General features: G+C 34.2%; 1 protein-coding gene across 1 annotated transcript in view; it reads right to left on the bottom strand.

The window, feature by feature from the left end:
• LOC306876811 (bromodomain adjacent to zinc finger domain protein 2B-like) overlaps positions 1-10,706 on the bottom strand; it is a 31,156-nt gene extending 20,450 nt beyond the window's left edge. Inside the window, exons 1-12 of the mRNA XM_079428222.1 lie at positions 10,656-10,706; positions 9,393-9,501; positions 9,202-9,303; positions 8,282-8,471; positions 7,171-7,263; positions 7,032-7,093; positions 6,577-6,642; positions 5,582-5,647; positions 4,919-4,963; positions 4,619-4,645; positions 2,545-2,610; positions 2,204-2,344 (exon numbers count right to left, since the gene is read on the bottom strand). Of these exons, the coding sequence (XP_079284348.1) occupies positions 2,204-2,344; positions 2,545-2,610; positions 4,619-4,645; positions 4,919-4,963; positions 5,582-5,647; positions 6,577-6,642; positions 7,032-7,093; positions 7,171-7,263; positions 8,282-8,471; positions 9,202-9,303; positions 9,393-9,473 (939 nt within the window). The 5' untranslated portion in view covers positions 9,474-9,501; positions 10,656-10,706. The remainder of the gene's footprint in view (positions 1-2,203; positions 2,345-2,544; positions 2,611-4,618; positions 4,646-4,918; positions 4,964-5,581; positions 5,648-6,576; positions 6,643-7,031; positions 7,094-7,170; positions 7,264-8,281; positions 8,472-9,201; positions 9,304-9,392; positions 9,502-10,655) is intronic.
• Positions 10,707-18,352: the final 7,646 nt, after the last annotated feature.

Here is an 18,352-nt window from a genome sequence, read left to right as displayed (position 1 = left end):
ATAGAGAGAAACACACTTACACACTAAACTGCTATTCTTGATTGAATTCACTAACGGATGGTTATGTGGCTATTATGTGTATGTGGTTGCTACTACGTCTAGGTGGTTCTTATGTTGCTAGGCGTGTGAATTTTGGGATATTTGATTGTCATATACACTGCCGATCAAACGTTTGGGATAATTAAGATTTTTAAAAGAAGTCTCTACTGCTCACCGAGGCTGCATTTATTTGATTAAAATTACAGCAAAAATTGTGAAATATTATTACAATTTAAAATTCACACAGAACAACCTCCTGGACAGTAACCAATCTGGCTTCAGAAGTGGACATTCGACCGAAACTGCCTTGCTCTCAGTTGTTGAAGCCCTAAGACTTGCAAGAGCGGCTTCCAACTCTTCATTACTTATTTTTCTGGATCTGTCTGCTGCTTTTGATACGGTCAACCACCAGATCCTCCTGTCAACCCTATTGAGAAAGGGCATCTCAGGAACCGTACTCCAGTGGTTTGAGTCTTACCTCTCTGATAGGTCCTTCAAGGTATCTTGGAGAGGTGAGGTATCCAAGTTGCAACATCTAGCTACTGGGGTGCCTCAGGGCTCAGTTCTTGGACCACTTATTTTTTCTGTCTACATGGCATCACTAGGTTCTGTCATTCAGAAACATGGCTTTTCATTTCTTGCTAGATGAAGAACCATCACCTTCAACTGAACCTAGCAAAGACAGAACTGCTTGTAGTTTCAGCTAACCCATCACTTCATCACAATTTCACCGTCCAGTTAGGCTCATCAACCATAACTACTTCAAAAACAGCCAGAAACCTTGGAGTTGTGATTGATGATAAGCTGAATTTCTCAGACCACATTGCTAAAACTGCCCGGTCCAGCAGATTTGCATTATACAATATTAAGAAGATCAGGCCCTTTCTCTCGGAACATGCTACACAACTCCTTGTTCATGCTCTTGTTCTGTGCAGACTTGACTATTGCAATGCTCTCTTGGCAGGTCTTCCAGCCAATTCCATCAAACCTCTACAATTAATCCAAAAATGCCGCTACAAGATTTAATGAGCCGAAAAGAATGCACGTCACACCTCTATTCATCAATTTGCACTGGCTACCAATAGCTTCTCGCATTAAATTCAAGGCATTAATGTTTGCCTACAAAACCACCACTGGCTCTGCACCCCTTTACCTAAATTCATAACTTCAGACTTATGTGCCATCTAGAAGTTTGCGTTCTGCAAGTGAACGACGCATTATTGTGCCCAAAGAGGCACAAAATCACTTTCACAGAATTTTTCATTAACTGTTGGAATGACCTGCCAAACTCAATCCGAGCAGCTGAATCCTTAACGGCTAAAAACACATCTCTTCCATCTTTATTTGACCCTCTAACTCTAGCACTCTCTATTCTAATTTTATTTGATCTATGTCTTTTTATTTATTAAAAAACACCCACAGATTTGACCCTCTATCAATTGCATATTTATTCTCTAACTGCTAGCTTTTCTTGCAAAACTAACACTAGCTTTCTTTTTTCTATTCTATCTACTTGTTTCTTATAAAAAATAAAAACCTTTCTACGTGTACTGCGTTAGGCTAACCAACACTTGTAATAGCACTTGCATGTTGTTGCTCTTTTGTTGGTTTTGATTCCTTCTAATGTCCTCAATTTGTAAGTCGCTTTGGATTAAAGCGTCTGCTAAATGACTAAATGTAAATGTAAAATAGCTGTTTCTATGTGAATATATTTTAAAATGTATTTTATTTCTGTGATGCAAAGCTGAATTTTCAGCATTATCACTCCAGTCTTCAGTGTCACATGATACTTCAGAAATCAATCTATAATTCTAATTGAATTTGATCTGATTTGAATTGATTATTATTGGTGCTAAATTACTGATAATGGTTATTATTATCAATGTAGAAAACCTTTTTGCTGCTTATAATAGAAATCTTTTATAAATTACATTATAACATATTCACATAGAAAAGAGTTATTTTAAAATTAACTTCACAATTTTACAGTTTTGCTGAATGTTTGAGCAAAGACATTTGGTTGAGAGTATACAGGGAAACCCTAAGTCAGATTGATTAGAAAATTTTGCAATTTCGTTTGGTGCCACTAATTGCACAGAAATGATGCACTTAATCTTTATATTTGTTTCTGCGTAAAAAGGATTCAGTGGCTGCTGTAATTCACCTTGTGGTCTGACAGACACATGTCTTCATTGGGTTTGTTCAGCTCTTTGACCATCTCCAGCTCTAGCCGTCTGAGCTCCAGTTTGCGCTCCTTGTTCAGTCGTTTCTCATCTCTTTTCTCCCGTTTCAGTCGCTCTTTCTCCTGCGGAAACATTTAAGAAGATTTGTCAAACCTTGTGTGCCAATAAGACTGATCTACTCATTCATAGTCTCTATGACTGAATAGATGAAGGATCAGAGGAGGACAGACGCACTCAAGGAGAGATGAGGAGATGGAGAATAAGAGGAGATGAAAGGAGGAAAAGAGAATGATGAAATGATAAAAGGAGCTGTATAACACACCTCAGCTTTCTTCCTGGCCTCTATCGCCTTCATCAACATCACATGCTGCCGACGTCTCTCCCGCTCCTACAACAACAAACATCTGACATCAGAGACAGAACTGAGAGAATGAAAGAAACAAAACTACACAGGAAAGAACAAAAGAACAGACAAAAGATGCTAACAAATGAGCAAATTAACAAAAAATTAATTACAAAAATAAAAAAATATAAAAACAATATGAAAGCAAGAATAAACAAAATGAGGCAAAAAGTATACAAAAACAAATAAAAATATTAAAAAAAAAGTCTAAAGAACACAAAAATAAAACAGAAAAGAGAAAGCAAATACAAGAAAGAAAGGATTAAAAAAAAATGTATGAAAGAAAAAACTGAGTGAACAAAATATACAATAAATAAAGAGACAAAAGAAAACAAAACAATTAAAAACATTAAACAATGAATGAAAGAAACGAGAAAGCAAAAATGAAAGCATAAAAAAAAATTAAAAACAAATTAAAGAAAAATGAAAACAAAAAAGAACAAATAGGAAAAACAAACAAAAAACAAGAAATAAAAGAGAATAAAAACAAAAAAGAAAAAAAAAAACTTTAAAAAAAGAATAAAAAGAATAAACTAAGCACAAAATTAGCAAAACATCAAATAAAAGAGAAACAAAATGAAACAGAACAAAGAATGAAATAAAGCAAATGAGAATCAAACTAAATTTTAGACAGAATAAAAGAAAGAACAAAAACTAAAAAAAATCAAAACATGCATTGTATACTGCAAAATGACAAAATTGCAGAAGCATGAAGATTTAGTGAAGCTTCAGCAGGTTAAGAGCTGAGAGTCTGCAGAACTACAACAGATCTGTTAACCAGCACGACTCAGTCCTCCTCTTCCTAAACATCTGGATGAAGGGTTACATATTAACCATCAGGTTTCTATGTGTCTTTAGTGCAGGACAGACAGGAGAAGACGAGAGAGATGAGAACGAGTCCACAGAAAATCTCTAAACTTCAGTATAACAATATTTAAACATGCAAGAAATAACAGACTTCAAAACATAAACAATAATCCAATTGGAAAACGGTTTCAGCTGCTGAGATGCACTTTAAAGCTTTGTAGGAAATTGTTTTATTAAATTCAACATGTACACTTCAGGGGCTGGATGTTCTCAAAGATCACAAACTCTAGAGGCCACGCAAATGAAAAACAAGCAAGAATCAGAATGAATGTTTATGATATTGTGTTGAAGGCTTGATGATATGAAGCTGCGTGGACACAATCAAGTTTCCACCAAGACAGACGGAAATATTGTGACTGATATCTGTTAACAGATTCCAGCTCTGTTCCAAAACAGTGAGCTGCCTTTTAAGGGAGCACCCTAAATGAAATGAAGCCCTCTACATCGCAATCAAGTCCTTCATACAAGTCCTGCATGTCAATAAACAAATGGCCCTCTAATTTACTTATAAAATATCAATAAAAACACAACTATCAGGTAAAATTAAACTTAAATGAAACTAAGAATTTTGAAAGTAAAATATTAAAACAAAAACAAATGAATAATATTTAATAAAAAAAATAAAATAAAATAATAATGACAAATTTACAATTACTAAAAATAAAATTAAAACTGGAAATATAAAAATAAAAGCCAATTCAAAATATCAATAAATATTAAAATAGCATATAAATTACACTAAAACAACATTTATAGTTAACTATAATTTGTCTAATTTTGTCTGCCATCTTTGATGGATTCTTCAATGCATTCTTCTTGCAATGCATTATGGGATTGCTTTCTCTATAAACAGTATACGTGATGCAGTCTTAGAATTTGGCCAGTAGATATCTTAAAAGGAATATGTTTTTCAGGACTGTCTCTATGATAAAAATGCTTCCCACATAGGCAGCTCACTAGGTTTCAGAGAAGAGCCCATTTCTGTCTCCTTCGGCAGGCAGATGAAAGCAGATGCAGGGCGTCATGCAGGAGAAATGCGAGCGCAGTCAAAGCAGTCAAGAGCAAAACACCCAAATCACAAGCATTTTACAATGTGTTAGATGTGGAAAAGTAAACATACCCATACCATATCTACTCTATGTCTCTCCAACTCCTGCCAGTGAGAGTTGGCAAAGGCAAGAACAAAAATGAGTAAATAAATCAATGCATACAACCTTATTGAGCAACTCCACAGTAGATGATTAACCAGAATACATTTAGAGGAATAGCTGAGCCAAAAACAAGATCATTCTTACAATAATAATAATGACTTTGGCTAAACTATTTCTTTGAAGTAATCACATGAAAGAATAAAAGCAGCAGAGATCTGAGGCATTATTCAGTGAAATACTGTTTGTGAAGGAGATTTGAAGACGTCTGCTCATACCTGGTGCTTCAGGATGATGGCCTGCTGTCTGCGCAGCTCCTTCTCCTTCAGACAAAGATAAAAATAAATCAAAACTCGCAAATATTCCCTTCTTTCCATTACTGAGATGGGAGAGAGAAAGAGATGCAGATGGAGGGATGTCATAAACAGATAGGATTTTCTCCATTTATTTCCGTGGTATATTGAAATGCCTGGGTTTTGATTGACAGGCGTATAGTCGAGGGGCACAAGAGTGTTAATGTAAAATGAGAAATGGAGTACCGCTGCCGTCTCAGGTCTCACTCAATCTCTCACAGAAAAATGGTTATAAAAATGTGCACTAGTCCAGTTTCTGATTTCTTTTTATTAGGTCATATTTTTTGCATCCTATAATGTTTCTAACCATATAAAACACACATAAAATGTGTGTCATCAAATATTTCACCTGAATTATTTAACCTGAATAATAGCTCAATTGTAACAATTATTGCTGTTATCTGTCAAATCAAATCACTCACATGGTGCATTTCTGTCCCAATGTCTGACTTTACTCTTGGTGGGTTCATTGTTTTTAGTAAACATATGAAATATATAGCAAGAAGAGACGGTGAATCAGACATTGAGATAAACTGCTCATTGTAAATAATTCAGTAAATCAAATGCCACAAAAAAAAGACAACAAACCTTTATTCGTTTTTCAGCTTCTAGTATTTTTGCATTCGCAGCCTCTTCTTTCTTTTTTCTTTTAGCCTGTTGGCACAAACATATTTGACAGATAAATGAATACATTATTATACCTTAAAATATTTGACAAGTTATTTAACTTGACCAGTAAATATTTGAATGCTTAGTACAGTATGAACTAAAGATGTGATAAATTTATATCTCTTCAAATGTGATAAAATTATATTCTTTTCAGACATCTAATAATATTTGATGGATGTTCCATATTTATTTTTTTATTAAAAGGGATTGTTTTTTTCCCCCCAAGTAGAGGAAACATCATTCAAACCAAACAGACTTACAATGTTTAATATAATATAAGTAATATACAATAAAAGCAGTTAGTTTTGATTAAGTAACAGTGTCAATTTGAAATATGGTCATAATGCTAACTGTTTGTCCTTACATGTTAAAGATTAATATGGACACTTAAAGAGGAATATTTGTTCAATTTCAGAGTGATTGCCTGTGACTGAAGACAAAACTGTGTCATTCCAGGAGTGACAGACACGCTTCTTTTTTTAATTAATGCCATTTCCCACACTTTAAATTAATAGCAAGGGCCTTATTAAAAGTTGGCAGCTTTTCCATCACATTTCAAATATTTTCTTAAATTAAACTTAGTTTTGCATGTAGATAATTTATCATTTATAATTGTACTATTTTCAAGTATTTGATTGTACTGTATTTAAGGTTTAAACAAGTAATATAAATATATATATATTTTTGATGTATTTATTCATTCATTCATTCATAAGTACTTCCAAAACTTCCCACACTTCAAAATAACAGTACAGTTATCAAAACTGATGACAAAGCTTGTAGAATTTCCATTAATGTTTATTAAACTATTGCTGCATGTAGAAAATTTTACACTTTATTATATTTACACATATTATATTTATATTATTTTCACTGTACAGTGTATAAGCGTTTAAATTTTTACATACAAGTACCTCCAAAATCTGCTGAGCACGGAGTTCCTTCTCTAAACGGACCTGCTGGATTCTCTTGAACTTCTCCTGTGAAACAAAGCAGGAATGAGAAAGAATGAGCTGTGGTCTGGGTTTTCACTGATGACATGCAAAAACCCATAAAGGTAAAGGCTGATCTGAAGAGTCAAAAGCAGCAATGCATGCACAAACACAAACTACAGGTCAACAGGAAACGCCATGAGAAAATGGGGTGGTGGTGGCGCAATGGATAAGACGCATGCCTTTGGTGTGAGAGACCCGGGTTCGAATCCACTGTGAGACACCAATGTGTCCCTGAGCAAGACACTTAACCCCTAGTTGCTCCAGAGGCGTGCGACCTCTGACATATATAGCAATTGTAAGTCGCTTTGGATAAAAGCGTCAGCTAAATGAATAAATGTAAAATGTAAATGTGAGAAAACATGGACGTTTCTAACCTGCTGTTTCAGAATCTTCATCTGTTCCTTGTGTTGCCGCCGCTCTTCAGCCGCCATGATTGCTGAAAGTTCATAGGAAATGGTGAGCAGGTTTAGCAAGTGTATTAGAAATCAAAAACAAAATGAGACTCCAGCTCACCTTGCTGTCTCCTGGCCTCTTTAGCCGCTCGCGTCAGCGCCTGCTTCTCCAGCTTACGCATCAGCTTCATCTGAGCCGCCTGCCGCGCGATTTCTGACAGATAAATAAGAGCTTTAGAGCTCATTTAATGTACAGCAATTACAACTACTGACAGGCTTTCTGCAAGTTTTATGAAGGTAAATTGAAGACCTTTTTAAAGCCGATTAATGAATATTTCAGGAACAAATAGAAGTCCCACAAAGCCGTTTGCACCGCACTCTTCTGTCACTTGATCTTTTATTTTGGTGCGTCAGTCTATTAAATTACTTCGTATATGAAACCATGATCTGCACTCACAAAAGCAGTCTTCTTTTTACATTTTATTATACATTTATCACCAATAGGGGAAAAAAAATACTTTTTTGTATTGGTGATAAATGTAAAAAGAAGACATGGTTTCATATACTAAGGAACAAATTGATGTTCTTCCTCAGTATTTCGGTCTTGTTTTGCAGTGCAAGTGTCTAACAATTTTTACATCAAGATAAGTGCAAGAGAAAGTTTTTAAAAAGAAATTAATTTATGATAAAAACTGACACATATCTGCCAATGGACTCACAAAACAAATCAAGTTAATTCAAAGGGGAAACAAGTTCATTCCTCATTGACAGATATTTACTCTCGGTTAAAGCATAAACTTAATTTTGTTCAATCCCCCCCCCCCCCAAAAAAAAAAACAAGACTTTGTGTCTTCATCTTCCAAGTAAATTTAAGGATGTTTAAAAATGTTATTGTAAAACAAAACAAAAATACTGACAAATATATTAACTCAAATTTTTCAATTATATTCAAACATTAAATTATTTTTTATTATAGTTTTGGCAATGCATGCAACATTTAACACCATGACTATCAATTTAAGACTCTTAATTTGTGAAAGAGCAAATTAATACTTTTTAAGACCTACAGAAACCTTGTATAGAGAAGAAATTAAAACATCTAATGTGAAGATTCTTCAAAAAAGACAGAATTTGTCATTTTGGGTGAACTAAATCTTTTCAAACGCTCTAAAATCTTCACATCTTTGCTAAAACAGATAAGACACGTGTGCATGTGTGTCTTGTTTTGGTACCCTGGGCCTCCAGTCTGCGCAGTAGTTTGGCTTCAGAGCTGCTGACAGCATCAGCTTCACTCTCGTCAGGCGCTCTGCTTTTCCTGCGAGAGCCAGCGGGGTCAAAAGTCTTGAGACGACCCCGACGACCTTCCATCGCTAAGATACGAGGAACGACTTCCTCTTCCTTCAGTAAGCACCACTGTAACCCCTGAAGACAACAACAGTGTTTAGACAATAAATTATTATTTTTCACAAAAAGTAAAATAATAATAATAATTATTATTATTATTATTGATAGAAGTAGTTAAGTAGTAATATTAATAATAGTTTATAATAATAATAATAATAATATCAAAAATTATTTATTATTGTTGTTGCTTAAATGGGTTTTTATTAGATAATTTAATATTTAAACAAAACACACTAACACCATTGTTTAGAAAAATAAATATTAATTTTAGTAAAAACTAAATTATTCTTATTATCATTAGTAGTGGTACGAGTAGCAGTAACAGCATAATAATAATAATATCTAAAATTATTTGTTATTGTTGCTTCAATTGGTTATTTTATTAAATAATTGAATATTTAATCAAAACACACCAACATGGCACAAAAAATGTTTTAGTAAACAAATAATATTAATTTTACTATTATTATTATATGATTATTTTTATTATTACATTATTTTATTATATTATCAGTAGTATTAGAAGTAACAAAATAATAACAATAATATATCTAAAATTATCATAATCCTTATTACTATATAATCATTTAATATTTTAAAAGAAAAAATCACAATACATTTTAACACCAAAGATATACACTAGAATGTTACTTCCCACACAGCAAATTAATCACATTTGTTCAGCCTGTACAAGGCCTGTTTGACTTGACGGACATGAATCAGAGACCAGTACAACTGAAGAAATTACCTGCGGTCCATCTCTGGCTTCATAGAAGTCACCAACCTTTATTTTAGCACTGAAGCTAAAATGATCACGTGTAATGTCGCTTATCCCGTTTCTGGTCAGATACTGTGAGGAGTGAGCGCGTAAGATCAACAGAACGGCAGGAGCATCAGTCATTAAACACCAACACAAGTTTTAAAGTGATCATCTCTTGCCTTGACGACATCAGGACACTGTCTGAGCTTTCTGCCGCATGGAGTGTAATATGCCACCTCTCCACGCAAACGTCCAGACATGTTCGTGATGCGCGTCTCCCTCTGCCATCTGAGAACAGAAAGAGTTTTCATTTCATGCTCAAGACAAAGTGAATTCATGCATAAATGAGACAACTGTAAGTAAGCCATTTGTAGGCTGATTTCCACTAAAACTGGCCAAGTTTGTCCAACCATTGTTTATTTGTTCTATTCGAAAAGACATTTCGCTTTAAATGCTGCTGTCCATCACTGTTTTCAACACAGTTAAACAAATTAGGGTGTTTTATTATTTGCATTTAATCAAATCAAGTCACATTCAGTTCAGTGTTTATTCAGTTTAGATAAATAATGTAAAGTGCAAAGTTGATCAAATTATGAAACTCAATTTAACTAAAAAAGCAGCTCTACAGAAAACTATAGTGTTATTGTTCAGCTCAGTGCTGATTCAATTCAGTTCAATTCAAGTTTGTTCTCATCCAATATTGTCGGTAAAGTCAAATTAATACTATTACTGAATATTAAGAGTATTTTAATATATTTTAGCAGAAATTTAGCAATTCAAGTATTAAATGTAATGTTTAATATTTAAATATCATAAAATATAAAAATAAATAAATATTTAAAAGGCATTTTTTTCTATTTATATTATTAATAATGTTTTTATTCAGAATCTCATTGTTTTTATGCCAGATAAATACTGATATGCTAAAAGAAATAAAAAAAATAAATCCAAATAAATCTGATTTTATTCATAAATATATAGCTCCCTCAGGTGGCTGCTTTGTGTTTTTTTTACAAGTAACTTTAGCATACCTGGCAACAAATAAAAAAAAGTTACTAAAATAGCACTACTCACTAGTCACTACTGCACCTTTATTCAGTCCGGTTGTATGTACTTCATATGTATTCTTGCATTACTGGTGCAATAACAAACCTCTGTACTTAAGGGGGCGATAGAGTGTCCTTCAAATGTCTGTGTCATTAAACCAGATGCATTTCTGTTAATAGAAGCTGATAACATGCTGACTATCACTAACTTTCTCAAAGATTCTCTTCAAACTGTAGAAAACTGTATAGTGCATTGCTCTGACACACAGTAGCATAATTAGAAGAAAACTTGTATGCTCTGGGCCAAAAATGATATTAATATACATGCAAATGTTTGATATCACCAAAAAAAAGACAATAAGGGTAACATGAAATGGCTGGAAAGTCAAGACTCACCCATATTCTAGAGGTTTCCGCAGGGCACATTCATCTGTGACTCTTCTCCTTTTCCCTAGAAACATGGCAGATTCGCAAATATATAAACACAAGAAACATACACTTGCTGTTTTAGTAGAAATGTAGTGGTCGACTGATAAGGATGTTGTATGGCCAATATAAAGCCGATATATATGATACCACATTATTTCATTTAAATATAGTAAAAAAACACTTTCGTAATTGTTGAAATACCTGGGGGTGTGGCCACACTGTAAGACGACAAAGCTGGGCTGCGATTGGCTGAATTCCCAGAGCTGGTCACAATTGCTGTGGCAGGCGTTTTATGAACCTGTAGATTGAGAGGGGCGGGGCTAGTGCTGTGGGAGGAGTCAAGTATAGACGCTGAAGATTTGGTGAGTTTGAGTGGCGTTCTGTCCATTTCTGAATCTGTGTCCATCTCTTCATCTTTACCATCATCATCATCAGAATCAGTGTCTAAATTGCTGTCAGAGTCTGCAGGTGAGAAAACAATATGAGAGAGTGTTTGCACATGTATGAATGTGAAAAATACCCTTATATTATGTTGCACATGACTTTTTATTCATTTAGGATCATAAACATGCATGCAAGGTTTTGGCACTCTGATGCGTTGCAAAATGTGCGAACATATACAGTATAGATGTTTGTGTCAACCTGCAAAGTTCATGATTAAAGGCAACGGCACAAAACCAAAAATAAATAAATGGATACAAAAATAGTTATGTCTTTGACATTAATGCATTGGAAAGATGCTTTTATTTGAAGACATTTTCACTGCGTTGATGGCACACATTTGTGGCATACAATTTCATTGGGAATCAAGCTCATGATCCAGGGTTAGTATAGTTAACTGAAACTAAAAACAACAACAAAAATTGTTAGTTGAAATAAAATAAACATCAGCTGTATTAAAATAAACTATAAAATTGCATGCTTTTTGAAAAGTAAACTTCATTTATTTGAGCTAGTTCCCAAGGCAACATTTCTAATTTTTTGTTTAGTTTAATTTGTAGTAAAATAACTCAAACGAAATAAACTAAAACTAATAAATAAAATTAATAAATACTATGTAGAAATGTTTAAAATAATAATGACAAAATCAAAACAAAATTACAAAAACTTTAACTAAAATTAAAGTGAAAACGGAAAATATAAAATTAAAACCTAATTCAAAACATTACAAAACACAATTAAAACTATATCTTTAACACTATATCAATAATACTAAAATAGAAATGCTTTTCCATACTATATTTACAGTTTGTGAAAAATGTTGTGGAAAAAAACAGTTGCTAAATAGTTTTAAAATCATATGTTCTCATGTTTTTTGTGTAATGTAATTTAATTTTAATAATGTATTAGCAAATATTAACATTAACTAGATTTAATAAATGATAGTATATTTCATCGCTAGCATATGTTAATTAATTGTAGTTAATTAATGTTAAATAATAATATTTGATCTGAATGATTACATCATGCTGACCTGAGAGACTGTCATTTGAAGCGTCATTTTCATCCTCGTCCTCCATGAATGAATCATCAGAGTCTTTACTATCAGGGAGCTCAGACTCCGCCCCCCTGAAATGCTCCACCAATGACGGTCTCTCTCTCTTCAGCGTCCCCTGCCCGCTTTGAAAGGCCTTCCCTCGGCCTGCTTGGGGAGTCAGACCGGGCGAGGTAGAGGTGCGGCCCGTGGTGGTGAGATTGATGGGAGTGTTGAATGCGGTGCTGGTGGCGGCCAGCAGTGGTTTATCAGGGGTGCGTGCGCTCTGGGAGCGAGGTTTGGTGATGAGGGCCAGAGGAGCGTCCTGCAGCGCGCTGGGATGGTGGATCTCAATAGGAAGTGAAGGGAGGAACGGACTGTTGAACGGAAGTTTCTGGCTGCTCTGTGATTCCTGTGCACCTCTCAACGGTGGAGGAAAGGCCTGAGGTAGAGATGACTGACGGGACAGAGATATTGCAATTACTTCATCTGTCATTCATTGTGATTCATTGACTCTTTGAAATGAATGCTGCCTATTCATATGCACAAATATTAAAACAAATATGCAACTAATATATTCAAACCAGAATTTTGAATTTATTGTTTTTATTGTAATGCAGAAGATTATTTATGATGAAAACAGTCAAGCTGAGAACTGAATTATGCACAATACACACTACTGATCAAATGTGGCGTTGGTAAGATTTTTTTTTGTTTTTGGAAGAAGTGCACACCAAAGCTGCATTTATCTGGTTTAAAAAAAATACAGCAAAACAGTAATAATATTACAATTCAAAATAAGTGTTCTCTATTTCAATATATTTTAAAATCTAATTTATTTCTGTGATCAAAGCTGAATTTTCAGCATCACTACTCCAGTCTTCAGTGTCACATAATCCTTCAGAAATCATTATAATATGCTGATTTGCTGCTCTATTATTATTATTATTATTATTATCAGTGCTCAATTATTGATTATGGTCTTTATTAGTATCTACGTTGAAAACTTAGAATTTCCTGCTTAATATTTTTGTGGAAACAGTGATACATTTTTTTCATGAATGTTTGAGTCCAAAAGAACAGCATTTGAAATATCACAAATGTCTTTACTATCCCTTTTAAACAATTTAATGTGTCCTTGCTGAATAAAAGTTATAATTTCTTTCAATAATATAATATGATAAATGATAAGATTTATTTTAATCTTCTAAAGGTGTCATGGTCTCCTCAAAAATATGAAGCAGCTGTTTTCAACACTGATAATCAGAAATGTTTCTGAGCAGCAAATCAGCATTAAGTGTCTTAAGTGTCAATTTTTCAAAATTGTGATTTATACATCACCTGAAATCTAAATAAATAAGCTTTCCATTGATGTATGGTTTGTTAAGATAGGACAATATTTTTGCTGAGATACAACTATTTGAAAATCTGGAATCTGAGGGTGCAAAAAATTCAAAATACTGAGAAAATCGCTTTTAAAGTTGTCCAAATTAAGTTCTTAGCAATGCATATTACTAATCAAAAATTAAGTTTTGATATATTTTTGGTAAGAAATGTACTAAATATCTTCATAGAACATGATCTTTACTTATTGTCCTAATGATTTTTGGCATAAAAGAAAAATGGATAATTTTGACCCATACGGTGTATTTTTGGCTATAGCTACAAATATACCCCCAGCGACTTAAGACTGCTTTTGGGCTCCAGGGTCACATATTAGAATGATTTCTGAAGGATCATGTGACACTGAAGACTTAAGTAATAATGCTGAAAATTTTGAATCACATCAATAAATGACATTTTATATAAAAAACAAACAAAAAAAATCTTATTTTAAATTGTAATAATATTTCACAATTTGTAATGTTTTTACTTTTTTAATTTGAGGTCAAATAAATGCTGCCTGCCTTGGTGAACAGAAGAAACTTCTTTCAAAAACATTAAAAAAAAAATCTTACCAATCCCAAACTTTTGAACTGTAGTTTTGGAAACGAGCATCTTCCCCAACACTGATCAGCAAATATCATGTGCACATGCATGCTTTTTATCTCGTTGTGTTTCAGAGAAAGTCACCTGTTTGAGTTTGCTGAAGTTGTTAATGGTCAGCAGGGTCTCGTCGAGGTAATTCTTGCATGTCTTCAGACGGTCTGACTGCAGAGGAGTGGATTTGGAGGAGGGGGGTGTGGGAGAGGAAGACAGAGACAGAGGCTTGGGTGATGGGGTGAGGGAAGGTGGTTTTGGAGAGGATGAGTGGGAGACGGGCAGGTCTTTAGGGGACGGTGCGTCTCTGTCCCTGCGCCGCTGCGTGACTAGTGCAAGAGGTTTTGCGCTGGATGCTAAACCTGTGGCCTGGATGACACTGGCATGTTTGATGGGCTCCTCTGTTGGCTTCAAGGACTGGATGTGCAATGGCAGCTGGGACATAAGCAAACCCTGGACGTCCAGCTTATCCTGCCCTACACTGTGACGGCTCTTCTTCCTGTCTGTGTGCATTTCCTCCTGGGTAAGCAGAATTACAAATTATTTCTAACATAAAATAATGTAACAGCTTTGTTCAACACAGTTTTTTAAATATATAAATGTTGCATTACTTTTAATGTGGATTATTTAATACTATTAAAATTTGTAATCTTTTCATTATTATTTTTATTGTTTGTTTTTATATTTTAGTAGTAGCAGTAGTAGTAATAATAATACTACATTTCACAATAACATTTAAAAAAAATAATACCCACCCAATCAAAGTTTACAGGAATAGCATACTACCATATTTTCTATGATATAAAGGCTATAAAGGCTACATTAAATAAGTTGTTTAAAAAAAAAACTAAATACAGAGATTACATGTTTAATCTCTTGGCGCTTGTGTTGTTAACTAGATTTTAAACAGATTACAAATTTTTCATCTGTGTTCATACTAGTGCTGTCAAAAGATTAATTGCGATTAATCGCATCCAAAATAAAAGTTTTTGTTTACATAATATATGCGTGTATATTTATTATGTATATATAAATACACATGCATGTATATATTTAAGACACACATACCTTACGACTACCTTTCTGATCTTTTCTGCACTTTTCTGACTCCACACTATCATCACTCTGATCATCATCATCATCATCATCGTCGTCGTCGTCAACATCCTCCAGGTCGTCTGAGTCAGAGCTGCTAAGAGCATCGCTCGAGCTGTCAGAGCTGGATGCTGATTGGCTGTCGCTGTTGATGGAGACGTCTGGCACTTTGCTACACGGCTTCTGTCAGGAAGAGCAATGTCAGTCGACAGCAGCAGCCGCTTTGTTTACACAAACAACCCCTTTCTGCCACCCATCCAGCTGACATGAGACTAAAAATAGTCCCCAAAAAAAGTGGATGATATTTTCTGACACAAAGTGTCAACAGCAGCATTTATAACGCATACTGATATGACTGCTGCATATATCTGGAAAACGTTAAACCCCTTTCAATGCTTTGCTTATTTACAATACACAAATCAACTAGTTAACTGACTCACGTTTGAGTTTCACTAGAAAATATAACATGCGGGTTTATTTTAACAACATGAGAGGGCGTAAGTAATGACAATGTCATGTTTAATGAAATTTATAAGCGCATGAGTCTTTACCTCGTCTTTTGTTTTGTGTCTAGTTTTCTCCTCTAGCTGGTTTAGTGCTGGTTTTGGGCTGGTTTTCAGGCTCTTGGTCTGATCTGGAAGGATGAGGACTGGAGAGGGTGTGGATGAGGCGGAGCTTGATTTCGCCTTTCCATTGATGGAGCCATTCAGCCCTGCTTCAGAAAGCATCAAGTATGAAACAAACACATCTTCAGTTACAGCATGACTCTGTACTGTAAACGTGAATAAACTGAAAATGAATGAGCAAATCATTTTTGTTTACATAAGTAGACAGGAAGGAAACTTGCTAGGTTTTAAACTTTAGGATCATTTTCCAAATCATCTGAAAACAGTGAATGTGAGATGCCTGTGAAATCAGTGAGGATTGTTTTCATCACGAGTATATACATACATACATGCATACACACACAGTACACAAACAATTTTATATTAATATTTAGAATTATACATTTCACTTTTTTATTTCAATCCCGATACATTAAAAGTAGCACAACAAATACTGTTATTTAAATATGTCACTTTATTGGAATAAGAATTCTATCTTTTTTTTTTTTTGCATTGCAGCAACAATAATTTGGGGGTACATTTTCACAAAATAATGTGTGCTTAATTTTCAGGAAAAAGAATGCATAATGACTTCATTGATTTTATTTGAAGTACTAAATTCAGAGGTTGGTTTTCCCCACACCAGAATATGTCTGAATAAAAGAGGAGCGTTCTGCTGTATTTCAGTGGAATAAGTCATTATCTGACATTTATTAACAACATATTTGTTAAATCACAATTTTTACATTATTTTCATAAATACTTGTCTGTGTTAAATGAAATATGAGTATATTTATGATCGATATTTTAAAAGGATAAAAGCAATGCTTCCTCAGTATTTGGGTCAAATGCCATTTATATTGCTTATACTATGGATCAGTCTTTGGAGCACAAAGATGTCTAAATATGCTGTGCTGTCTGTGTAAACAGTTCACTAGCTTTAGGAATAAAAATACACACAGAGCATATGAGAGGTAAAGTAGCACCTTTCACCGGAGCACGTCTGGCTGCAGGAGACTGAAGCAGGGTTTGCTCTTGGTTCAGGGCTGGTGCGCTGAATAATGCCGGCAGACCCAGAAGATGAGGGAAAAAGGCCATCGACCCTTGACCCTGGGCATCTGCAAAACGCCACCAATCTGTGGAAACAGATCAAGTTTAAAGGGATAGTTCACCCAGAAATAAAAATTATGTCACTGTTTACTCACCCTCATCTCATTACAAACCTGTATGAGTTTCTTTCAGTCTTTTGAGAACAAAGAAGATATTTTGAAGAATGTGGGCTACCAAACAGTTGACTTCCACAGTAATGAAAAAAATACAATTAAAGTCAATGGCTTCCATCAAGTGTTTTGTTACCAACATTCTTTAAAATATCGTATTTTGTGTTCAGCAAAACTGGATAAAGTCTCAAATAATCTTCAGATTTCGGACTTTAACTTTCAAGTCAAAACAAGTCTTGACAAACTTTCCTTTTCTTGTTTTATTGGTTGCTACAGCTGAAGTTAATTAAAGACTTTTCTTAGGTGCCAAATGACTCAGTTGAGATTTGCTATGTACAGTGTTGAGCAAAGTTACATTTAAAAGTAACGCATTACAATATTATGTTACTCCCTAAAAAGTAACCAATTGTGTTACTTTGTTACTTTTTATGGAAAGTAATGGGTTAAATTACTTTTGTGTAACTATCTCATCTGGGCTGAGTTCTATTTCTGGAAAATGTAAAAGAAGCCCTTTCACACCAAAAGTGAAATGAATAAGCCCCAGGCTGAAGGAAGTGTAAATTCACATCTGTACAGTAGAGGGCACAGCTCAAACAAACCTTTCAACTGTGCTGCTATTCTGGATTGCATGAAGAATAAGACGCAGGAGAAGAAAGATCAACACTCTTCAGCAGTAAAAAATACATAAAAAGAAACAAATGTTTTATCTAAAGGTCTTTGTTTACTAGTATGGCTGAACTGGATCATCAAATCTCAGCAGTAAAGACAATGTTTAATAAAATGGGATTAAAAGCATAAATTACATTTGTGTTTGCGTCATATTCTGAGTTTGCATTTCAGTGTTTTTATTAATTTTGAGGAATGCTGAATCTGTTTTTGTGCAAGTGAGATGAGTAAATGCATGTTGACATTTAGTCTAGAACTACAGTAACATCATGTTCACACAGCGCAAATAACATCTCTGCATTTACTCCTGATTTCGGTCAACATGGGGACAAGTAACTCAGATATTTTCTTGTAAATTAAAAAATCCGATTACATAAGTTACTTGTAATGCATTACCCCCAACACTGGCTACGTATATATTTCCTTACGTGAGTGTATGTGATTAAAATGAGATATAACACATATACAACTTTATATAGAGAGCTATGCTAAAAAGGTATTTTAAAAAGGAAATTTACATAGAGACATGCAACATGTTAAAACTAAAAAGTGCTGTTTATGCATATTGTTCTCTCCTTATCAAAAACACAGGACATCAAAATCAACCTCACCTTTGCTTGAAGT

The sequence above is a fragment of the Barbus barbus genome, assembly GCF_936440315.1.
Source record: "Barbus barbus genome assembly, chromosome: 11".
Taxonomy (NCBI): domain Eukaryota; kingdom Metazoa; phylum Chordata; class Actinopteri; order Cypriniformes; family Cyprinidae; genus Barbus; species Barbus barbus.
This window is presented reverse-complemented; position numbering and strand designations above follow the sequence as displayed.